Source organism: Mus musculus, chromosome 8, assembly GCF_000001635.26.
Source record: "Mus musculus strain C57BL/6J chromosome 8, GRCm38.p6 C57BL/6J".
NCBI classification, from domain to species: domain Eukaryota; kingdom Metazoa; phylum Chordata; class Mammalia; order Rodentia; family Muridae; genus Mus; species Mus musculus.
In genome coordinates this window covers 107345248-107366888 of record NC_000074.6, presented here as the reverse complement: position 1 = coordinate 107366888, position 21641 = coordinate 107345248, and the positions used below count along the sequence as shown (strand labels likewise).

The 21641-nt window shown below is 38.3% G+C and overlaps 1 protein-coding gene and 1 long non-coding RNA gene across 17 annotated transcripts in view; both read right to left on the bottom strand.

Moving 5' to 3' along the window:
* Nfat5 (nuclear factor of activated T cells 5) overlaps positions 1-21641 on the bottom strand; it is an 86083-nt gene that overhangs the window by 12629 nt on the left and 51813 nt on the right. For 14 of the 16 annotated variants that reach the window (XM_030243681.1, XM_030243682.1, XM_006531195.3 and 11 more), the window contains 7 exons: positions 19032-19222; positions 15290-15462; positions 11240-11374; positions 11067-11119; positions 8123-8255; positions 5065-5145; positions 562-710 (listed from right to left, as the gene is read on the bottom strand). In XM_030243681.1, the coding sequence (XP_030099541.1) occupies positions 562-710; positions 5065-5145; positions 8123-8255; positions 11067-11119; positions 11240-11374; positions 15290-15462; positions 19032-19222 (915 nt within the window). The remainder of the gene's footprint in view (positions 1-561; positions 711-5064; positions 5146-8122; positions 8256-11066; positions 11120-11239; positions 11375-15289; positions 15463-19031; positions 19223-21641) is intronic. The other 2 variants (XM_030243679.1, XM_006531191.4) reach the window with 1 other exon arrangement.
* Gm51546 lies at positions 8850-10183 on the bottom strand. The gene is made up of 2 exons (XR_003947446.1): positions 9509-10183; positions 8850-9342 (listed from the first exon to the last, which is right to left on the bottom strand). It is a non-coding gene; the product is annotated as a predicted gene, 51546 (long non-coding RNA).

Here is a 21641-nt window from a genome sequence, read left to right as displayed (position 1 = left end):
TTCAGTATTGTAAAGATAACCAAACAAGCAGAAAAAGCAGTTATTGATATGCTTAGCCAAATAAGAATAACAAGAGAACATTAATCTGATAGTTTGTGTGTAACTACAACTATGTAAGTTCAAGAATTCCATATTGTGGATCATCAGTAACACTGCAATGGGGAAAACAAGAGGAGAATTAAAAAGAGAGTAGAGAAGGAACCATAATCAAAATGCTGCTACTTCTGAAAATGCTAAAATTGGTGCTTTCATTAAATCAACTCATTTTGGGGGCAGGGTCTTCCTCTGTAGCCCAGGTTGGCCTTAATCTCACATCTTTGATTCCTTAGTCCTAAAACCAACTTGTAGTACTTCATCTCATGGGAATGAATTCCTCCTCTTATCAAAATGTGTCCTGAAGTTACTTTGTAAGCAATTTTACTGACCTATAAAGCATTTGCTCTGAAAAGCAAAATTCATTAACCACATCTCATGGAAAACAGATGCCAACAAAACAAGAAAGGGGAATATAGCTATTTTTCGTATATGAGAGAGATATGGGGCATTCATTACATAACTTACCTGAAAAATTGGGGAAGATCTTTTTTCTGAAGTTACTTCCATTGGAGTAACATCTTCAGTCTTAATCATACTGCTTGATATGAGTGGAGTGATCAGGGCATTAGGAAGGATAGTCACCTTATCTACGTTACATCCAGTCGTTTTCATTGCTATACACATAAAAGAGAAAGTTGTAAACCATAAGAAGCAATCTGCTTACTATAGGCCATGGTTTAAATCTAGTTTGTTTGTTTGTTTGTTTGAAGTAGTCTCTATACAGCCTAGGCTGGCCTCAAACTTGTCATCTTCCTACCTCAACCCCTAAGAGCTCAAAGTATATGTGTGCTACACCACCATACCTGGGTTAAATGTCTATTTTGGATAGATTATATCATGATTATAATCCATGATACATTTATGCTTACCCTATTTTTGAGAAACTCTCATGTAGTCCAGGATGGCCTCAAACTAGATATGTAACGTAGGATGATCTCAAATTTTTGATCCTTCTGTCTTCGCTTGGAATTACATGTGTGAGCCACCATGTCTGCTATATGCAGAGACAATTATTGAGCCCAGGGCTTAATGCATCCTAGGCAGGCATTCTGCCCACTGTTATATCCCTACTCCTACCTAACCTCCCTTTACGCAAGTGTGACTGGCCTGAAGAGAAGCCAGGTTTACTTATGTGGTACCGTGCTGGGGAATAAAACCTAGGATCACCTGCAATCTAGAGGAGAGCTCCACCACTACAGAAATACCTACAGCTTATAGGTCAAGTAATAAACTGAACTGGTTCAGCTATCAGCTGTATCCCACAAGCCGTGTCTAAGTGTCTGGGGTTATACACCATGCAACAGGGATCATGTCTTAAGAGTATTTAGCATACAGATTGTATGTTTACTCCAGGAGGTTGAACACATAGGTACAATCCAGCATTCCAACCTTTTGAAGACTGAGATTATTGAAGTATTTCTCAGCAAGAATTCAAGAATATATAAAGTAATTTACAAATTTTGTTCTCTGAATCAGTGTTTTAGAAACTTGAACAATTCAAGGTGGTACAATTGCAATTAAATGCATTTCTAAACCATGTGCCCCCTCACCAACCTCCAATTTCAATAGCTCGCTATGATTTACAGCTAGGAGAGCCAATTACCACCTTTCCACTCAACTCCCACCCCCCTTTCACTCATTTCCTTTCTCCTTTGCAACTTTTCCTCGAGTTTGCCATTGGTACTTTATGGAGTCTACTGTTCCAGCTAGTGACAGTCTGTGAATTGATCATGCAGCTAACGCCTGATGTACAAGTTTGAGACTCAAATTCTTATTACTTTGAGACTACAGAAAGAACCACAGATGGGGTTTTGCTATTATACAGCTCATGCTGGTCTCAAACATTTCTCTTCCTTTCTCCAGGGTGCTAGCATTACAGTTCACATGCCACTATGCCTAGTATCTCACAAACTTTCAAAGCCATTATTTTTTATCTTTATTCAGTTTATTTCTAAATTTCCTTTTGATACCTATGCTCTCTTTAACAAATATTTATTTCTTTTTACTTTAAACATATGAGTGTTCTGCCTGCTAGCAGGTATGTGCACCATGCAACCATAAAGGTCAAGAGAGGGCATTGGCTCCCCTGGAACAGATGGCTGTGAGCTGCCATGAGGTGGTGGAATGGAACCTGGATCTTCTGCAGGAGCAGCAAGTGCTCTTAATCACTAAGCCATCTCTCCAGCCACCTGCACTCTTCTTTGAGATAGACTCTCATGTTTCCCAGGGTGGCTTAAACTTAAAGCCAAAGATAACCTTGAACTTCGGATACTCCTGCCTTTACTTTTCAAGCACTCGGATTACAGGTGTGCAACACCACACCTGGTTTATGCAATGCTGGAGAGCCAACCCAGGACCTCAGTCTGTTAGCAAGCACTTTGCTTACTGTAAGCCACATCCTCAGCTCAAAACTTTGTCTTTTCTCTGTTTTCTGAGTGCTGGGATTAAAGCCACGTGCCATCACCACCACCAGGCTCAAAACTTTAATGTGAAGATTTTCCTATTTCCTTTATTACTGATTTCTTTTTTCATTCTCCCCTACCACCTCCCTTTCTGAGACAGGGTCTATGTAGTTCTGGAATTCACTATTAGACCAGGGTGCCTCAGAGAGATCCTCCCTGTCTCTACTTTATTGCTGATTTCTTATTTGATTCCACTATACACTGGAAGACATAATTTCCCCCAGTTTCAATAAAATATAACTAGCAACAACAACAAAAAATCTGTAGTTTTCTGTTCTGTAATTTCTATTTGGTTCTTTTAAAAATATCTCCCCGTTCTTTACTAAAATTTTCTATTTTTAGTTTTGACTTTCAAGAAATTAAGAATTACCTGTTGCATTAATTTCATGGTCTATCATTTTGTTAGATAGTTCCAACACCTTCCTTAATGATTCATATCAGTTATCTTTTCTCATGTGATTTTTCTTGGTTCCTAATATAACAAATGTTTTAAAAACTATTTCAAAGCCACGTCGGATTTTTGTGTTAGGAGACGTAGTTCCACTTAAACTAATATAAGCATGTTTACCGTGCTCATCTTGTTTAACTTGCACAGGTTCTGGCTTACTTTCAGTGACAGCTTAGTTCAATTTTGGGTTATCTGGTCTGGTTATTCCTAACTCTACCTGATCTGTGTCTGGTATTGCCTACCTAGTGGGAAGTGCTTTCCTGGTTATTGGTGTCTTTAGAGAAGTGAGGAAAGCATTTTTCTTATATGTTTCTTTGGTATCACAGTGGCAGCAGGCTTTCTAATCTATCACTGCTGGTGATATTAGAGTAGAGAATCATCTACATGGGCTGCCTCTGCTACCTCTGGGTGTGTGTGACAAACTGGGATACTGATGTCTAGTTGGCTTTCTGACACTTGGCTGGCATTTTTATTTGTTTTTTGTTGTTGTTGTTGTTGTTTTTTTTTTTTTTTAGATGGGGTCTCTACATAGCCCTGGCTGTCTTGGAACTTACTATGTAGACCAGGCAACTCACAAAAATCTACCTACCTCTGCCTCACAAGTGCTGGCATTAAAAGCATGGGCTTCCACACCTGGCTCTCATTAGCTTAGACTGGCTTTTGTTAGTAGGTAGAAAGCTGTAAGATCCCTAGCTTAGGTGTTCTAGTTAGGTGGAGTGCTAGTGCTTCTGGGCTGGGTAAGAGAAAGGAAATAACTGAGCTTGCATGGATTGTCAGTACAGAGAAGGCTGACTTGCTGTTGTGTGGTATGGCACAGGGATGATGCACTGGGATCCACTGTTGCCATTTCTGGAGGCAGACTGACTCATGAATTATAGAACTGTGTCATTGTGTAATCTGTATCTTCATAGATAAAGGCATAAAAGCACCATCACCACATACTGTAATTGTGGACAATAATCTGCCTTACCACATTGTAACAAACTTAAGTTGGTTTATAACCATTGCTTCTTTTGAACTTGGGTTTTTGGAGACAAGTCTTAGTATAAAGGCTAGATGGGTCTTGAGTGCATGAAATTTCTGTCTCAGATACCAGAGCACTGACACTGTAGGAATGCCGGGTAGTGGTGGCGCACGCCTTTAATCCCAGCACTCGGGAGGCAGAGGCAGGTGGATTTCTGAGTTAGAGGCCAGCCTGGTCTACAGAGTGAGTGCCAGAACAGCCAGGGCTACACAGAGAAACCCTATCTCGGAAAAAAAAAGAAAGAAAAAAACAAAACAAAACAAGACACTGTAGGAATGTGCTATCTATCACTCCTGGTCTTCACTGTTTTGATGTTTTTTAAATTGGTAGAGAAGTAAATAAACATGTCAGACTTAAGAATGGTTAGATCCCAAAGTAACTCTTCAAACACCTACAGTTCATATTTTAGTCTCTTCAGTCTCAGTAAAAAGCACAACTGTATGACTTATTCTCATTACTTTTATGGGATTTGGGCTTTATTTTGGTGTTTTTCTATTTATATATTTATCTTGTGTGTATGTGTGGGTATCCAACTGCCATGATACATGTGAAGGTCAGCTACTTGTGAGAGTTGGTCCCCTTTTTCCACAATCCCCGTGTGTTTTGGGGATTAAACCCAGGTCATTGGAACTGGTGGCAAGTACCTTATCCACTGAGCCATCTTGAAGGCCCATAAGGGTTAAACTGAAGAAACCACACTCCTCTACTCAAACATATTAGTTGTTATTTTGAGACAAGGTCTTGGTAATTTTGAACTCATGATCCCCTTGCCTCCCAAGTGCTAGGATTACAAGTATGCACCACCATGTCTGGTCTATTATGGGTTTTTGTTTTGTTTTTATATGCTAAATGAAGGGAAATATCAAGTTGAAAAATAAGTCTCTGCATCAGTGAAGTTAAACAAGTATTTATTTTATAATTTGGAAAACACCTTGCTAAGTATCACATTAGATCAGAGAAAACAAAGCATTAAGGTTTTGCTGGTAAACACACAGGAGGGCAAAATTAGTTTTTGAGAAAAATCAACTTGTTACCTTTCATGGCTTCTTCAAAAGAGCAAGGTCTTGCTGGACTAGATATCTCCTTTTTCACATTTACATTCAAAGCACCAGCTGCTGATATTAAAAATAAAAGTCATATATTTTGTTCAATTTATTCATTTTGGTAAAATACATATTCTAATAATCTTTAATTGGAGTAATTTCTTAGCATGTCATTGGCTTGTTTACTAGAACCCTAGGTTAATTTTTTATAACCAGCAGACTACTCTCTAAAATATACTTATCTATAAGCAGATAAAATATATCACTTACCAAAACAGAAAACTTTAAGAATCTGTTTAATACATGAATGGAAGACTGACACCAAATATCAGACATTTAACACTTAACAGCTACATTAGAGCACTAGCAAGAAAAAAAGTTATCACTTACCTATGTAAGTTTATTAAAAAGTACCAACTGGAAAACACTTGTCAATATTTAAAGTAAATTAAAACACACATGATGAACAGACTAGGTCTCTAATATTATGACTATTCTTTCAGTAAAACTTTGAAAAAGAATCTTTGCTAGCACTAACAGAGAACCACAAGGTTACTATACCTAGTCATGTTGATTAAATCTTCCATAACAGCTTTTGACTTAAGGAGCTGAAGAACAGAGATCATTTCTAAATAATAATGTTAAACTGCAAATGAGTAGGTTCTGATTCAAATGGTCATTATTTTTATTACTGTCATTTTTGATTTTTGAAATTTCATGGATTCTCTTCCACCTTTTTTTTTTTTTTTTTTGAGAGAAGGTTTCCTAAACCTGGTGGTTCTCAAGCCATGGGTAGGGACCTCCACAGGGTAATATACAAGACATTCTGTATATCAGATATTTATATTATGATAAGAGTAGCAAAATTGCAGTTAAGTAGCAACAAAATAATTTTATAGTTGGGGTTATTACAACATAAGGAAATGTATTAAAGGGCTGCAGCATTTGGAAGGTTGAGAACCACTGTGACCTAGCCCAACCAGAAGGTGATAGATTTAGTAAGCCTCAGTGATCTTCCTGTCTCCATCTCGCCAGTGCTGTGATTACTACTATACTTGTGTGAAACCACAATGTGGGTGTTGGGAATTGAACCTGGGTTCTCTGCAAAAGCAACAAGTGCTCTTAACCACTGTTTTGGCTAGTCTCATGTCAACTTGACACACACAAACTAGAGTTATCTAAAAGGAAGAAACCTCAATTGAGAAGATGCCTCTATAAGATCCAAATGTAAGGCATTTTCTTAATTAGTGATCGATGTGAGAGGGCCCGGCCCATTGTGAATAGTTCCATCCCTGGGCTGATGGTCCTGGGTTCTATAAGAAAGTAGGCTGAGCAAGCCAGGGGAAGCAAGCCAGTAAGTAGCATCCCTCCATGGCCTCTGCATCAGCTCCTGCCTCCAGGTTCCTGCATTGTTTGAGTTTGAGTTTCTTCTGTCCTGACTACTTTTGCTGATGAACAGCAATATGGAAGTATAAGCCAAATAAAACAAACCCTTTCCTCTCCAACTTGCATTTTGGTCATAAAATTACATTTACTTATTGTCTGTGTACATGTATACACATGTACAACAGAATATATGTGGTGGTCAAATTGGTTCTCCTCTACCACATGGGTCTCAGGAACTGAACTCAGGCTCCTAGGTCATTACCACACTGAGCACCTAGCCTGTTACTTTTATCTAAAACACATCTTAATTTTTATTTGTCAAGGCTTGTTTGTTTTGTTATGAAGTAAAGTATTCCTATGTGGCCCAGGTTGTCCTCAAACCGGCAATCTTAGTGCATCAGGCTCTTGACTGCTGAGGTGACAAACTGGAATCATCCAGCCTGGCTTTCAATGTTTTGTTTTTGTTTTTGTTTTTTTTGTTTTTTTGTTTTTTTTGAGACAGGGTTTCTCTGTGTAGCCCTGGCTGTCCTGGAACTCACTCTGTAGACCAGGCTGGCCTCGAACTCAGAAACCACCTGCCTCTGCCTCCCGAGTGCTGGGATTAAAGGTGTGTGCTACCACCGCCCAGCTTCAGAACTGCTTTTTATGTGGATGTTGGAAATCAACTCAAGTCCTTATGCTTGTGAGGCAAACACTTTCCTGCCTGAGCAGAAGCTTTCTTACTTTCCCTCACCTTCTGTCTCACTGGGTCCTGAAATATGTGGGAATAACATTATCAATAGCCTGTAGCAGGACTACAGGTTAATAACAGTAGCAGAACTGCTAATTCTGAAATAGTCTTCATATTAGAACAAACTGAACCAATAACAACTGCAGCAGAAACTGAGCCTCCTGGCAATGCAACAAGCCATTCATTTTCATTTCCAAAATGATCTTCCCATTTTTGTCAGAGGCTTTCTTAATTTTTCAGGTAACTAAACAAAATAGGCAAATAACTCAGAAGTTACATTTTGGCTAAATAAATAAATTTTAAACATTTCAGTTGCTTTTGTGGTCTGCTTTCTAAATCATTAAATGCTTAAATTACATTTAAAACATTTATTATTTCTGGGCAATGGTGGCACACACCTTTAATCCCACCACTAAGGAGGCAGAGGCAGTGAGATCTGAGCTTGAGGCCAGACTGGTCTACAGAGCAAGTTCCAGGACATCCAGGGCTACACAGAGAAACCCTGTGATCAGAGGTGTATAGTTCAGTGGTCAAGCATGTGGTTAGCATACATAAAGCCTTGGAATCAACCCCAACATGATGGTGGGGATGGGGGAGAGATCTCATAAACCAGACAAACTTTAGCAATTTCCCAGTTTTGAGTTTCACCTTCCTGCATTTAAGAGACACTCAATAACAGTGATAGTACTAGAAAGTGACCTGTGACTAACTCTGGAGCATCAGGGCTTAAGCACTCTCTCCTCTCTTATTATGAGAGAACAAGTGGAAATGATTCTCAGAGTAACAGTAGCATTTGGTAGCTGTCTTTTTATAAAATATTACTCATCTCCAAATTAGTAGGGCTTCATGTTTTGGCTGTCTAGACTTCAAACTTTTTTAAAGGTATAGAATTTAATTATTCCTTTTAGTTCAGAACTGTTCATTCTGACATACCTGGATCCGGAGTGTACGTAAATGGCTGAACATCATGAGATCTTCCAGCATTGGTCACAACATATATTCCCACTGATACAGGCAAAGTTATATGTTGGTCATGATACGGAGGAACCTTCACAATAAGATGGTTCTAATTAAGGAAAAATATAAGAATCAGATAGTAAGTCAATGTTTAAGAAAAAAAATGGTAAATTTCCTGTTATCTGAACAATTTAGAAGTTTGATTAGAAAAAAGCTACAGGTCGGGCAGTGGTGGTGCACACCTTTAATCCCAGCACTTGGGAGGTAGAGGCAGGCAGATTTCTGAGTTTGAGGCCAGCCTGGTCTACAAAGTGAGCAGGACAGCCAGAGCTACACAGAGAAACTCTGTCTTGAAAAACAAAACAAAACAAAGCAAAGAAAAAAGCCACAATAGATTTTTTGAGTCAGGTCTTGCTATGGAGCTCAGTCCTGTCTCAATCCTCAGATCTTTCTACTTCATTCATACTCCTACATGCTGAGATTAGGTGTGGGTCACTATGTCAAACAAAAAAGGATGCTTTAAAGCTCAGGTTGGTACGTGCATGTCATTCATCTTAGTATGCCGTTCATAGTAAAGCCCTCATTTTTACAACAGTCTACAAGGTTCCTGCTTAGCCAACTTCATCTCATTCCTACTCTCACCATGGTCCTTTTAATTACTAACTTCAGCTTTATCTCAGACTTGTTCTCTCCAACTATAATATTTTCATCTTCTCAGATGGCAAGTTCCTAACCTATACCCAGGTCTCAAACAAATGCCACCTTTGTAGTCTTCCCTTCCACTCCCGTCTATACTTTTAAAGCAGTACTCTCTTTAACCCAGTCACATTTATTTTACTTACATGAGTACACTGTAGTGTCTTCAGACACACCAGAAGAGGGCGTCAGATCCTATTACATATGGCTGTGAGCCACCATGTGGTTACTGGGAATTTAACTCAGAACCTCTGGAAGAGCAGTTGGTGCTCTTAACCACTGAGCCATTTCTCCAGACCCATAAATAACAGTACTTTTTAAGCACTTGAAATTACTGACTGCTTTCTCTCTCTCTAGAACAACAAAAATAGAAGCTTCACAAAGATCTAGGGTGTTCTGTCCCACAATCTGTCAAGACAATAGTACCATACATACAAGTACTCAGATGTCATTTGTGAATTCTTACCAACCTGGCCTGAAAGTCTTAGTCCTGCCTCAACCTCTCTGCTTTCTCTCTCTCTAGAACAACAAAAATAGAAGCTTCACAAAGATCTAGGGTGTTCTGTCCCACAATCTGTCAAGACAATAGTACCATACATACAAGTACTCAGATGTCATTTGTGAATTCTTACCAACCTGGCCTGAAAGTCTTAGTCCTGCCTCAACCTCTAAATGCTCGGTTTTACAGGTGTGTGTGTCACCATGTCCAACTACAAAGTTTTATTTCATTTCAATACCTTCTTCTCTCTCTAATATTTCACTTCTGTTCTCCATTTGCTACAATCTCTAGGTCAGCTCTCCAAGATACCAGTTCTAATTCTAGTCTAAGAAAATATTTCCCAGAAAGGCACTTAACTCATTCCTCTCTTTGAAATAAAATAAAAAATTAAAAATGAACAAAACCACAGAACCAATGACCTATCATGTTATGATTTAGTTTGTTTATAAAGTTATTTGCAGACAAAAACTTTAAGTCTGGGCTAGGATGGCTCACTGGGTAAAAATACTTGCTGAAAAAGTCCAGGGTCTGCAGAGGTCAGAAGGAGAGAACTGACTCCAGAGTTGTCCTCTGACTGCCACTACACACATACACCACACCCACCTACATCCTATACAATAAACAAACAAAACCCAACCCTCTAAGGACCTCTAGCATTGCACTTGTCACACAAACCTGATGACTTGAATTTGATATCTGGATCACATGGTGAAGAATAGAGTCAAGTCCATAAATCTGTCTTGACTTACACACTACATGTCATATGTGCCTACATGACATATAAAATACTAACAGTAAATTTAAAAAGTTTTACTATTGAATTATTCATCATTATCTTATTTTAAATATATTATTTATATTATATAAGTATATCATTATAAATTTAATTGTTTAATTATTATTTCATTTTTGAACTAAAGATGGACATAGCTCAGTTGGTAGGGTGCTTATTTAACATGCATGAAGCCCTGAGTGTAATCCTCAGTACTGTAGAAACCAGGTTAATGACACATGTTTGTGATCCCAATACGTGGTAAGCAGAGGCAGAAAATCATGGCCATCCTTGGCTATATAGTGAGTTCACAACCAGCCTAGACTACAGGAGACCTTACATCAAAGCAAATAAAGGATGTAGGAGTAGGTACATCCTATTCCTCAGACAAAGAATAGACAAATGGATAGAAGGGAAAGAGGGAGAAAAGAAACAAGTAGGAGAGAAGGAGATAAGGAAAGGACAATAAAGGGGAGAGAGTACTAAAATAAAGGGAGATTACATTAATCTAACTAGTATGCCAGAACCTAAAACATGTACCAAGTGAGACCCTGTCCAAAATAGAAACAACAGCAAACTAAAGCACATTCACAGCATACGAAAGTATCCTCTGGAGTAATAAGGCTTCAGCTGGTAGTGGAAATAGGTACTTAAGAAGTAAATTAGAACTCCAGAAAGAACAGACTTGAGAGCAGAGCTCCCTTCTCCCTCAGGGAGAACGGAGTAAGCTGGCAGCCTTCTGCGAGCATCTTCACAAGCTTGGTGTTGGGGTCTGACTGACAAGAGTGCTCTAGAGGCCATGACTGCTGGTCATGCAGAGCAGGGTCACCTGATTATATTAAGGAATGAATAAGATGTCAGAACTGGAAGGAACCTCAAATAATTGAGCTACCTTATCTGAACAAAAATGAATTAATTGCCAAGTAAAGAACAAATTATTAAAAAGTTTATACCTGATGGAATAACTCCATGTCAATTTCAGCTTCTGATTTCCAAGAGTTTTCATCTGATGGAAATAAAAACAGCGACTTATAATTTTTTTTAACGTTTTCATTTTGTAGTTATAACTGTATTTTTATAACAAATGAAACATGGAACACTCTTTACCACTTATATGTCTACTTACCAGAAACATTTTCCTGGAAAATAACTTTAGTTCCTTTCAGAAAGTTTTTCCCAATTAAAAATACTTCTTCCTCTCCTTTCACTGAACAGCTATGCAAGCTTTTCTTTAAGATCTCAGGAACTCCTGCTGGCTGAGCTGTGGATACACATATGTAAGTTTTACATAGAAGAGCCACCAACCCTTAATTCTTATCTGAAAACAACTTGTAATCATAAATCCACTTTTATGAATTGTTTTTGTAGATCATTAATTTTTGTTTTCTTTTTTTATTATTACATTTTATTTATTTTGGACCACCTGTCTCTCTGTGTATGTGTACATGTACATACACCACAGTGGGTAGGTGGTCAGAGAACAACCTATGGGAGTCAGTTCTTCACTTCTACTATGTGGAAGCAGAGGATAAAACTCAAGTTGTCAGGTTTAATTCCCAGCACCCACATAGCAGTTCACAAACATTGTAACTACTGTTCCAGGGAATCTGATGCCTTCTTCTGGCCTCTGGCCACCAGGCATGGTGTGACACACACACACACACACACACACACACACACACACACACACTCTCTCTCTCTCTCTCTCTCTCTCTCTCTCTCTCTCAATCTGTCTCTGTCTCTCATGCAAAACACCCATGCACAAATTAAATAAATTAAAAAATTAAAAATCTTTCTTAAAAATTCTGTGATGCAATGGCTCTAATGACCCAATTAGAGTCCCAGAATTCACATGGTGGGAGGAAAGAACCCATTCATCCCTACAAGCAATCTTCTAACTTCAGATGTGCACAGTGGCATACATACAATCAAACACATACACACATGTACACATAAACACAGACACAAACATCCACAATAAATAAATGAACATAAAATTTGGGTGTTTGCTAAGGTAAAGAATAGCTATGATAATTTGAAAAAACTAAATACAATTTAAAAAAAAAGGGTTTAAATGACCAAGGGGGACTAGCAAGATCATAATATCTATAATAAAATAACATGAAATTCAACTGAATGGAACATCTCTTTTCTGTTTTGAAGTCATATATAAGTTATAAAAAATACCAATCAGGCCTGTAACCCCGGCTGAGATAAAGGTGGGAATATGAGTCACATGAGTCACTGGGTAAAGTGCCATGCAAGTACTAGGATCTGAGTTTGGATTCTTAGCACTCACATAAAAGCCAGTGTGGCAGTGCATATCTGCAGCCCCAGTGCTGGAGGCAGAGAAAAGAGGATCCTGGAGCTCACTGGTCAGCCAGCCTAGACAAACCTATACATTTAGGTTCTGTGAGAGACCAAGTCTCAAATATATAGGTAGAGATAAGAAAGACAGATGCTGTACACATGCACATGTACCTGTAGGCATACTTGTCCACACAAACACAAACACACTTACACACATAAAATAGAATCTGAGGCAGAATGACCTTGAATTATAGGTTACTATCAAGGACCCCCTTGCTGCTGAGCAGTGGTGGCGCATGTCTTTGATCCCAGCACTTGGGAGGCAGAGGCAGGCAGAGTTCTGAGTTCGAGGCCAACCTGGTCTTCAGAGTGAGTTCTAGGACAGTCAGGGCTATACAGAGAAACCCTGTCTCGAAACAAACAAACAAACAAAAAAACAACCCCCCCAAAAAAACAAAAACAAAAAAAAAAAAAACAGAACAAGGACCTCCTTGCCAAAGAAAATAATCCAAATAATCCTCAAGAAAAACCTCCAGAAATAGCTGGGCAGTGGCAGCATACACCTTTAATCTGGGCAGAGGGCAGAGGCAGGTGAATCTGTGAGTTTGAGGCCAGTCTGATCTAAGAACAAGTTCCAGGACAGCAAGGGCTACATGGAGAAGCCCTGCTCAAAACAAAAACAAAACAAAACAAAAACAAAAATTCTCAGAGCTGGAGAGATGGCTAAGCAGTAAAGAGTACTGGCTGCTCTTGTAGAGGTCCAGGTTTGGCTCCCAGCACCCACATTATGACACATAATTGTAATTTCAGATCCAGGGGATCTGATGTCCTTTTCTGACCTCCACAATCACTAGATAAATACACGGTGCACAAACATACATGTAGGCAAAATGTATGTGCACATAAGTATAAGATAAATGGATCTTTTTTTTTTTTTTTTTTTTTTGTTTTTCGAGACAGGGTTTCTCTGTGTAGCCCTGGCTGTCCTGGAACTCACTTTGTAGACCAGGCTGTCCTCGAACTCAGAAATCCGCCTGCCTCTGCCTCCCGAGTGCTGGGATTAAAGACGTGCGCTACCACGCCCGGCAAATGGATCTTTAATAATTAAGAAAAGAAAAAAATTGTCCCATTTACTGCTTGAAATAAATAAAAACTATAAAAGTAAAAGGCACATCATTGAACTCAAAGGCATACTTTCACTTTTTTTCTTTCTATACTAAAGTTAGGGATCGGAGTTAGGTTTCTCATTTACAAGCATTGTGCTGTACAACCACAACTTGTAATAAGAAATGTGATGTGCCATTCTTCCCCCCCCCCGCCCCCCTTTGGCTTTTTCGAGACAGGGTTTCTCTGTGTAGCCCTGACTGTCCTGGAACTCACTTTGTAGACCAGGCTGGCCTTGAACTCAGAAATCCGCCTGCCTCTGCCTCCTGAGTGCTGGGATTGCTGGGATTAAAGGCACTCGCCACCAGCACCTGGCTTGTTTTTATTTTATTTTTATTTTTAATTTTTTTAAAATTTTTTTGTGACGTGCCATTCTCTTTTACTCCTGGCATCCTATTTAAATGACTTATTTGCTCAGAAACCAATCCAGGCTACTTTAAGTGTTACAATCTCCAGTTCAACTCACATAACATATTTTTCAAGTTATACTGTGGTTTATTTATTCAGTGTATGTGCACCACATCTGTGGGAGTCAGTCCTCTGTGCCATGTGGGATCCAAGGAGCCAACTCAGGTCAGGGTTTGACAAAATGTGCTTTTACTTGTTGAGCCATCTTGACAGCCCTCAAATTAAATTTTTTAAAATTTAATTTTATGTGTTTTGCCTGAATGTATATCTGTACACCACACATATGAAGTGCCCATGGAGATGGAACATGTAGGCAAAACATAAGTGCACATAAGTGCAACAGACTCGATTCCCAAGGACTGAAATTACAGATAGTTGTAAGCTGCCCTGTGGTTGCTAGGAATCAAATTTAGGTCTTCGGACTGGAGAGATGGCTCAGCGGTTAAGAGCACTGACTGCTCTTTCAGAGGTCCTGAGTTCAAATCCCAGCAACCACATGGTGGCTCACAACCATCTGTAATGGGATCCAATGCCTTCTTCTGGTGTGTCTGAAGACAGCTGCAGTATACTCATATACATAAAATAAATAATTCTTTAAAAAATACATTAAAAAAAATAGGTCCTCTAGAAGATCAACCAGTGCTCTTAACTTATGAGCCTTCTCTCCAGCCCTTAAATTACTTTTAAAATTCAGTATATGATAATAATAGGAAACTATACACAGCTAAGTATCTTTCCAATGTATTCTAATATCTTTATATTCTAAGATAAATTTCCAGTAGCCCGGGCTGTCCTTAATCTCACAATGTAGCTAAGGATGACCTGTACTCCTGATCTTTTTGGCCCTACCTCCCAAGATCATCTTTAGTTTTGCCTAAAAACTAACACAACCATTTTTTGTCAGTTTTTCTGAGACAGATCTTGTCTTTCTGAATAGGCTGGCCTACATTCATGGCAGTCTTCTTGTTTCTGCTCCTAGTCCCTAAGATTATAGTTTGTGCCACCATACCCAGCTGACTACAACTTTGTTTTTGGTCGAAGAGACAGAGATGTGCTGCTTTCTCCAGCCTAGACTTTAACTTCTGGGTTCACAGTATTTTCATGCTTTAGCATTCCAAGTGGCTAGGAACATGAGTGCTTGCCACTTGTGTGCTCTTGGCTACAAATGTTTCAAGTTCAACATGACCATAAAAGCTGAAGTATAAAACATTAAAATTTACAGTTATCTGAAAAATTGACATGATAAACCTAAGAACTCTTCACATATCTAGCATCTTCCTATTTTCTTACTTACTGCATAAAATGGGGGAAGAAGGTGTCTGCAATGTCAGAGTAGAGCCATCTTTCCTTGTGATATTAACTCGAAAAACCAATCTGGCACGAGTGCTCTTTTTCTTAGATCCAGCAATTCCAATTCTGGCTTCAACATCGGCATTCCTCAGCTTCAATATTCCAACACAGTCCACCCTAAAACAGAGAAAATATACCAAGTGACACTCTCGTTATATAAACAGTATGTTTTCTGTCTCTGAAACAGGGTTTCTTTGTGTGACCTTGACCTGGAACTTGTTCCATACACCAGGCTGGCTTCAAACACAAAGAGAGATCCACCTGCCTCTGATTCTTGAGTGTTGGGATTAAAGCCCATCACCTGGCAATAGTCAACATTTTATGACAAGTTTCCTTTTTAAAAAGGCTGATTCTTGGCCAGACAGTGGTGGTGCACACCTTCAATCCCAGCACTCAGGAGGCAGAAGCAGGTGCATCTCTGTGAGTTCTAGTCTACAGAGTGAGTTCCAGATAGTTAGGGCTAGTACACACAGAAATTCTGTCTTAAGGTTTAAAAAAAAAAAAAAAAGAAAAGAAAAGAAGAAAAGCTGATTCTTATTAATTCTTTGAATATTTAATAGACATAAGGTCCAAACTCACAAAATACCAATGGATAAATTTTAAATATTCAAAGCCCCTAATCTTGTTAATTTTCTGCATGGGAAAAAAATCAGTAAACAAAATTATTTTTAAAATATGAATATAAGTGGGGGCTGGAGAGACGGCTCAATGGTTAAGAGCACTGACTGCTCTTCCAGAGGTCCTGAGTTCAATTCCCAGCAATCACATGGTGGCTCATAGCCATCTGTAATGGGATCAGATGCCCTCTTCTGGTGCGTCTGAAGACAGCAACAGTGTACGCATATACATAAAATAAATAAATCTTTAAAAATAGAAACATAAGTAATAGCCTACAATATAAATATAAGAATAAGACTTATTCTGTGCTTTTAAAAAACATTTATTTTTGCCAGGCATGGTGTCCCATGCCTTTAATCCTAGCACTCAGGAGGCAGAGGCATGGGGATCTGAATTTTGAGGCTAGCCTGGTCAACATAGTGAGTTCCAGGATAGCCAAGCTACATTGTGAGACTCTGTCTTGAAAAAAAAAAAAGTACATACTATATGTATTTGTCATGTATTAACTAATTAATTGATTAATTTTATGTGTATATTTGATTCCATATGTGTCTGGTGTCCCTGAAGCTGGAGAAGGGCATCAGATCTCTTGGAATTAGAGTTAAAGCCAACTGTAAGCTGCCATGTAGGTGTTGGGATCTAAAACCCTTGTCTTCTAGAAGAGTCATGAGTGTTCTTAACTAATAAACTATCTTTCTGGCCTCTATTCTGTATTCTGGTGCTTTTTTTAAAAAAAGACTTTCTTTTTTGCAGCTAATTCAGATATTAAAAAAAGAATGAGGAGGTGGAGAGATGGTTCAGTAGTTAAGAACATTGGTTGCTCTTCCAGAGGACCATGGCTTAGTTTCTAGCACCTACATGAAAGCTCACAACTGTCTATAACTCCAGTTCCAGAGGATGTGATGCCCTCTTCTAGCCTCTGTGGGTACCAGGCATGTAAGTAGTGCACAGACATACAGGCAAAACTTCCATAAACATAAAGCAAAATGTTTAAAAAAACCAGAATGAGTTATGCTTTTTCAAAAATTAGCAACTACATCCTGCAGTAGAAAATTACATAGTAACAGTTAATGAAAATTGTAAAACATTCCTAAATTAACTAAAAAGCAGATTACAAAATAATACCTCAAGTTTGTAAAAAACAAAACCAAACAAAAACCTGGAAAGATAAACATTAAAATGGTAATTTGCTGGTTATGACAGTGCATACCACCTTCTATCCCAACAATCCGAAGGTAGAGGCAGAAAGATCGCTGTGAGTTCAAGGCCATCATGGTCAACACAGGGAAATCCAGGATAGCCAGAACTATACAGAGAGACCCTGTCTATCTTTTTTTTTTTTTTTTTTTGGAAAGCCTGTTTCAAAACAAACAAACAAACAATATAATAGCTATTATTTGTAGAATTTTTAAAACATCATCCATCCATTGTTGGGAGCATGCACAGCAAGGTCTGTGTGGGGCTCAGAAGACAACCTTTTGTGACTCAGTACTCTCCTACCATTTGGGTTCTAGTATCAAAACCAGGTTATCGGGATTGGTGGCAGGTGCTTTTACCCTCTGAGCCATTTCTCTAGGTCAAATTTTGAAGTGTATATTTTTTCTGTTTTCTTTTAGAAATAGAGTACAAACAACTACATAGTCAAGTATGACCTTGAACTTCTGGCTCTCTTGCCTCCACCTCAGAGCGTTTGGGCTATAGACATGCACCACCACACAGAGGTCATGTAGTGCTGGGGTCCAACCTCGAGCTTTACTCATAACTAGACAAGTACTACACCAACTAAGCTATATCCCCAGACCCCTGACCATACAATTTTTATTTTTAGTATATTAATTAAAATTTCAATAAGCAAGTCTTGATCTTATCTTCTAAAAAAGCCAGCATGTTCTTTGGCCTTTATTTCCCTGCTTTGGGAACTCTTTAGGAAAGCAAAACTTGAATGCAATTCAGTCTGAAACCATTCTGGAAGAAGCCCTTTTGTCTTTTTGGAGTGATCCTAGCTTTTAACGGCTGAGCCATCTCTATAGTCCTGTAAGAACAGATTGTTCTATTTAAAACATTTTAATAAGGTCCTAAGAAAATCATCCTGTGGTGGTGGTGCAAACCTTTAATCCCAGCACTCAGAAGGCAGGGGCAGGTGCATCTCTATAAATTTGAGACCAGTCTGGTCTACAGAGTCAGTTCCAGGATAGCCAGGGCCTCAAAGAGAAACCCAGTATTTTCATGATTATCATAAGAATATAATATAATAAAAAAAATTCTTGGGAGCTAAGAGAGATGGCTCAGAGGTTAAGAGCACTTGCTGCTTGGTTGGGTTCCTAGCAGCTATGTAGGTTGGTCATTCTAGTTCCAGGAGATCCAATATCTTCCTCTTGTTTCTGTGGGCAACTGCACACACATATTGCACAGAAACTCACATAGGGATATAGCATACACATAAGTAAAATAAATCTATTTTAAAATTTGCTAAGAGCCAGGTATGGTGGTGCACACTTTAAATCCCAGGACTCAGGAGGCAGAGGGTGGTCCAGTGGTCTACACATTAGTTCTAGGACAGCCAGGGCACAATGTAGAAAGAGCCTATCTATAAAACAAAAAACAAAACAAAAAAAGAAACAAACCAAAAAAAAAAAAATCCCCCCAAAACAACAAAAACTCAATAAACTAACAAATAAATAAAACATAAAAAGCTGCCAGGCACAGTGGATCACATCTTTAATCCTAGCATTCAGGTGGCAGATCTCTGTGAATTTGAGGCCAGCCTGGTCTACACAGAGGGTTCTAGGCTAATCAGAGTAACTTACAAAATTTTGTTTAAAAAAAAAAGGGGGGGAGATGGGGGAGGCTGGAGAGATGGCTCAGTGGTTAAGAGCACTCACTGGTTGCTCCTCCTAGAGGTCCTGAGTTCAATTCCCAGCAACCACATGGTGGCTCACAACCATCTATAGTGAGAGCTGGTGCCCTCTTTTGACCTGCAGCCATGTATGCAGCCAGAATGCTGTACACATAATAAATAAATCTTAAACAAACAAAAAAAGGGAGGGGGAATTTATTAAAGTACTTACGCCAGTGTCATGTTGTTGCTAGGATCAAGACCAACTTCTATAACAGTGGTACCTTCAATGTCCACTTCTTTGCAGGGAGTTGTATTTCGCCCAGTTACTCTACAGGCCTGATAGAATCCATGTGGTTTTACTCGACCAGAATCATTGCCCACAAATACCTGCAACACCACTGGTTCATTATGGCCTTCCAGCTGGAAACAGATAACATGCATCATAAACACTAGTTAGCATTTCAAATAAACTCATTATGAACTAGACATTCAAAATCAAATAATGTATTTAAAACTGAATGGAGAAATAATTTAAGCATAAAGGAAAATAGGTAAAACTTTCCTTTTCCTTCCTCTCTTTTTTTTTGTGACTGAACCTAGGAGCTCACAAATGCTAGGCTAGTACTCCACCCAAGCCACACACCCAGCCCAAACATTTTCTTATAAAGAAAAACTGAAGTCAGAATCACAGCAGAGGCAGGTAGGTGGATCTCTGTGAGTTACATGACTTTATAGAGGCCTGCCTCAAAAAAACAAAACAAAAAACCAAACCAAAACAAAAACCAAAACTATAAAGAATGAAAAATAAGTGAGGGATGGGGAACACTGGAGAGATGGCTCAATTAAAGGCTAGCTTCAAAACAAAAATTAAATAAAAACTGGGTCTTTACAAAAAACTACTGTATTAGTACTACAATAACTACATTTTAATTATTTAGATGTGCTAATGCTAAACTGTCAAATAACCTATTTGCATAAGTTGGGAATGGATACACAATTGCCCAGACAGTATATAGATTATTCAGGATCTGCTACCACCACTGCATTGTATTAATGGCAACATCTTCATCATCAATGAGAATATATGTGATAAATTTTACTACTTAAGCAGTTTGAGGGAAGTATTTGAAAGGCGGCCAAACAAATGACAGGAAAATGGAGTTCAAAGACTGAATCATTAAATCCTAGGCCAGAACATCATCTATGATAAGAAGTGTTTGCTTAAAGTAAGATATGTGATCATTATACACCTCTAACAAAACTCTCATAAATAAATGATAGTTCATATTCAGAATAATAGTTGTAATAGAAAATGCATCTTACAATAAACACACTGAAGCTGTTGATAAAGGATACAAAAAAATTATAAAAGTCAATCTTTTCTATTCCATTATATTAGCATAGTGCAGAGATTATCATAATCAGGCAAATAATTAAAGAAATAAGGAAGTGTATATCTATTGTGATGTCTTCTACAAATGGATTATGTAATAGTTTAGCAGAGAATATGTAAAGTTCTAATGGAATGTAGTTACTACAGAACTAGTTGGCAATACCTGGACCGGTCTCAGCACTTGAAAGGGAATAAGTGTCTGCTGAGTGAATGAACAAATGAACTGTTGAGGGCAGTCATTTTCATTCCCTATCACAGTCAGGCAATTAATCAATAATTAATATATATATAAATAAATATGTAAGTACTTAGACCAAGCACAACATAAAGGCAGGTAATCAGATGAAAAATACTGACTAAACTATGAAAATATCCAGCTAAATATACACAAAACAAAACCTGAATTTCTCTCTTGCCTGGTACTTATCTTGAGGTTGTTACTGGATTTGAGGGATTGGTTGCAGATGGATTAGTGTGGTAAGACAGGAACAAATGCTCAAAGACACATTTCCCAATCCCGAGTTTCAATCATGATTTCATTTAAGTATGAAATGAATGGCAGTTCATGTTTGTTTGGTTTTTTTCTATTTTCAAACAATAATATTCTTTATAATAAAAGTACCAAGTGATAAATTTTTACTTTAAGTCAGAGTTCTGAAAAGGTAATTCTGATAATTTTAAGAATCTTATTTTCTGAGCTGAGCAGCAGTGACACACACCTTTAATCCCAGTGCTTGGGAGGCAGAGGCAGGTGAATTTCTGAGTTTGAGGCCAGCCTGGTCCACAGAGTGAGTTCCAGGACAGCCAGAGCTATACCAAGAAACACTGTCAAAAACCAAGAGGAAAAAAAACCCTTATTTCCATGTTCTTATGTTTTCAGACAAGTGCTCACCATATAGTTCTGTCTGTCCTGGAACTCTCTATGCTTGCTATGAAGACTATGATTGGCCTCTAATTTATATTAGAGCTGCCAGTCTCTGCCTCCTAAATGCTGGAGTTAAAAGAATGTGCTACCATGCCTGGTGAAGTTCATAATAATTTCTACTATTTTTTTGCATTTACTTTAAAATTTCTTCTTAATAATGCATTTTTGGATGAATCTACTATCACTATTAAACAAAGGAGGAAGATAACTAATGACCTGCAGATATTTTTTTTCTTTTCAGAACATACTCACATCTCTCAAACCAAAATTTACCCAGGCATGCTGGCTCACATCTATAATTCAAGCACTCAGGAGACAGGAGGCTTGCCTTGAATTCAAGACTGGCGTGGACAACATATTGAGTTCCTGGTCAGCCTGAGTTATAGTGAAACATAATCTCAGAAAGACAAAATCAACCAGATAAATAAAAAATTCAAATGTTATCTAAGTACTACTTGGCTTATGGCCCAATTAGACATTTGTTTTTTTATTATATAACTAATACTTCTACCCTTCTATTT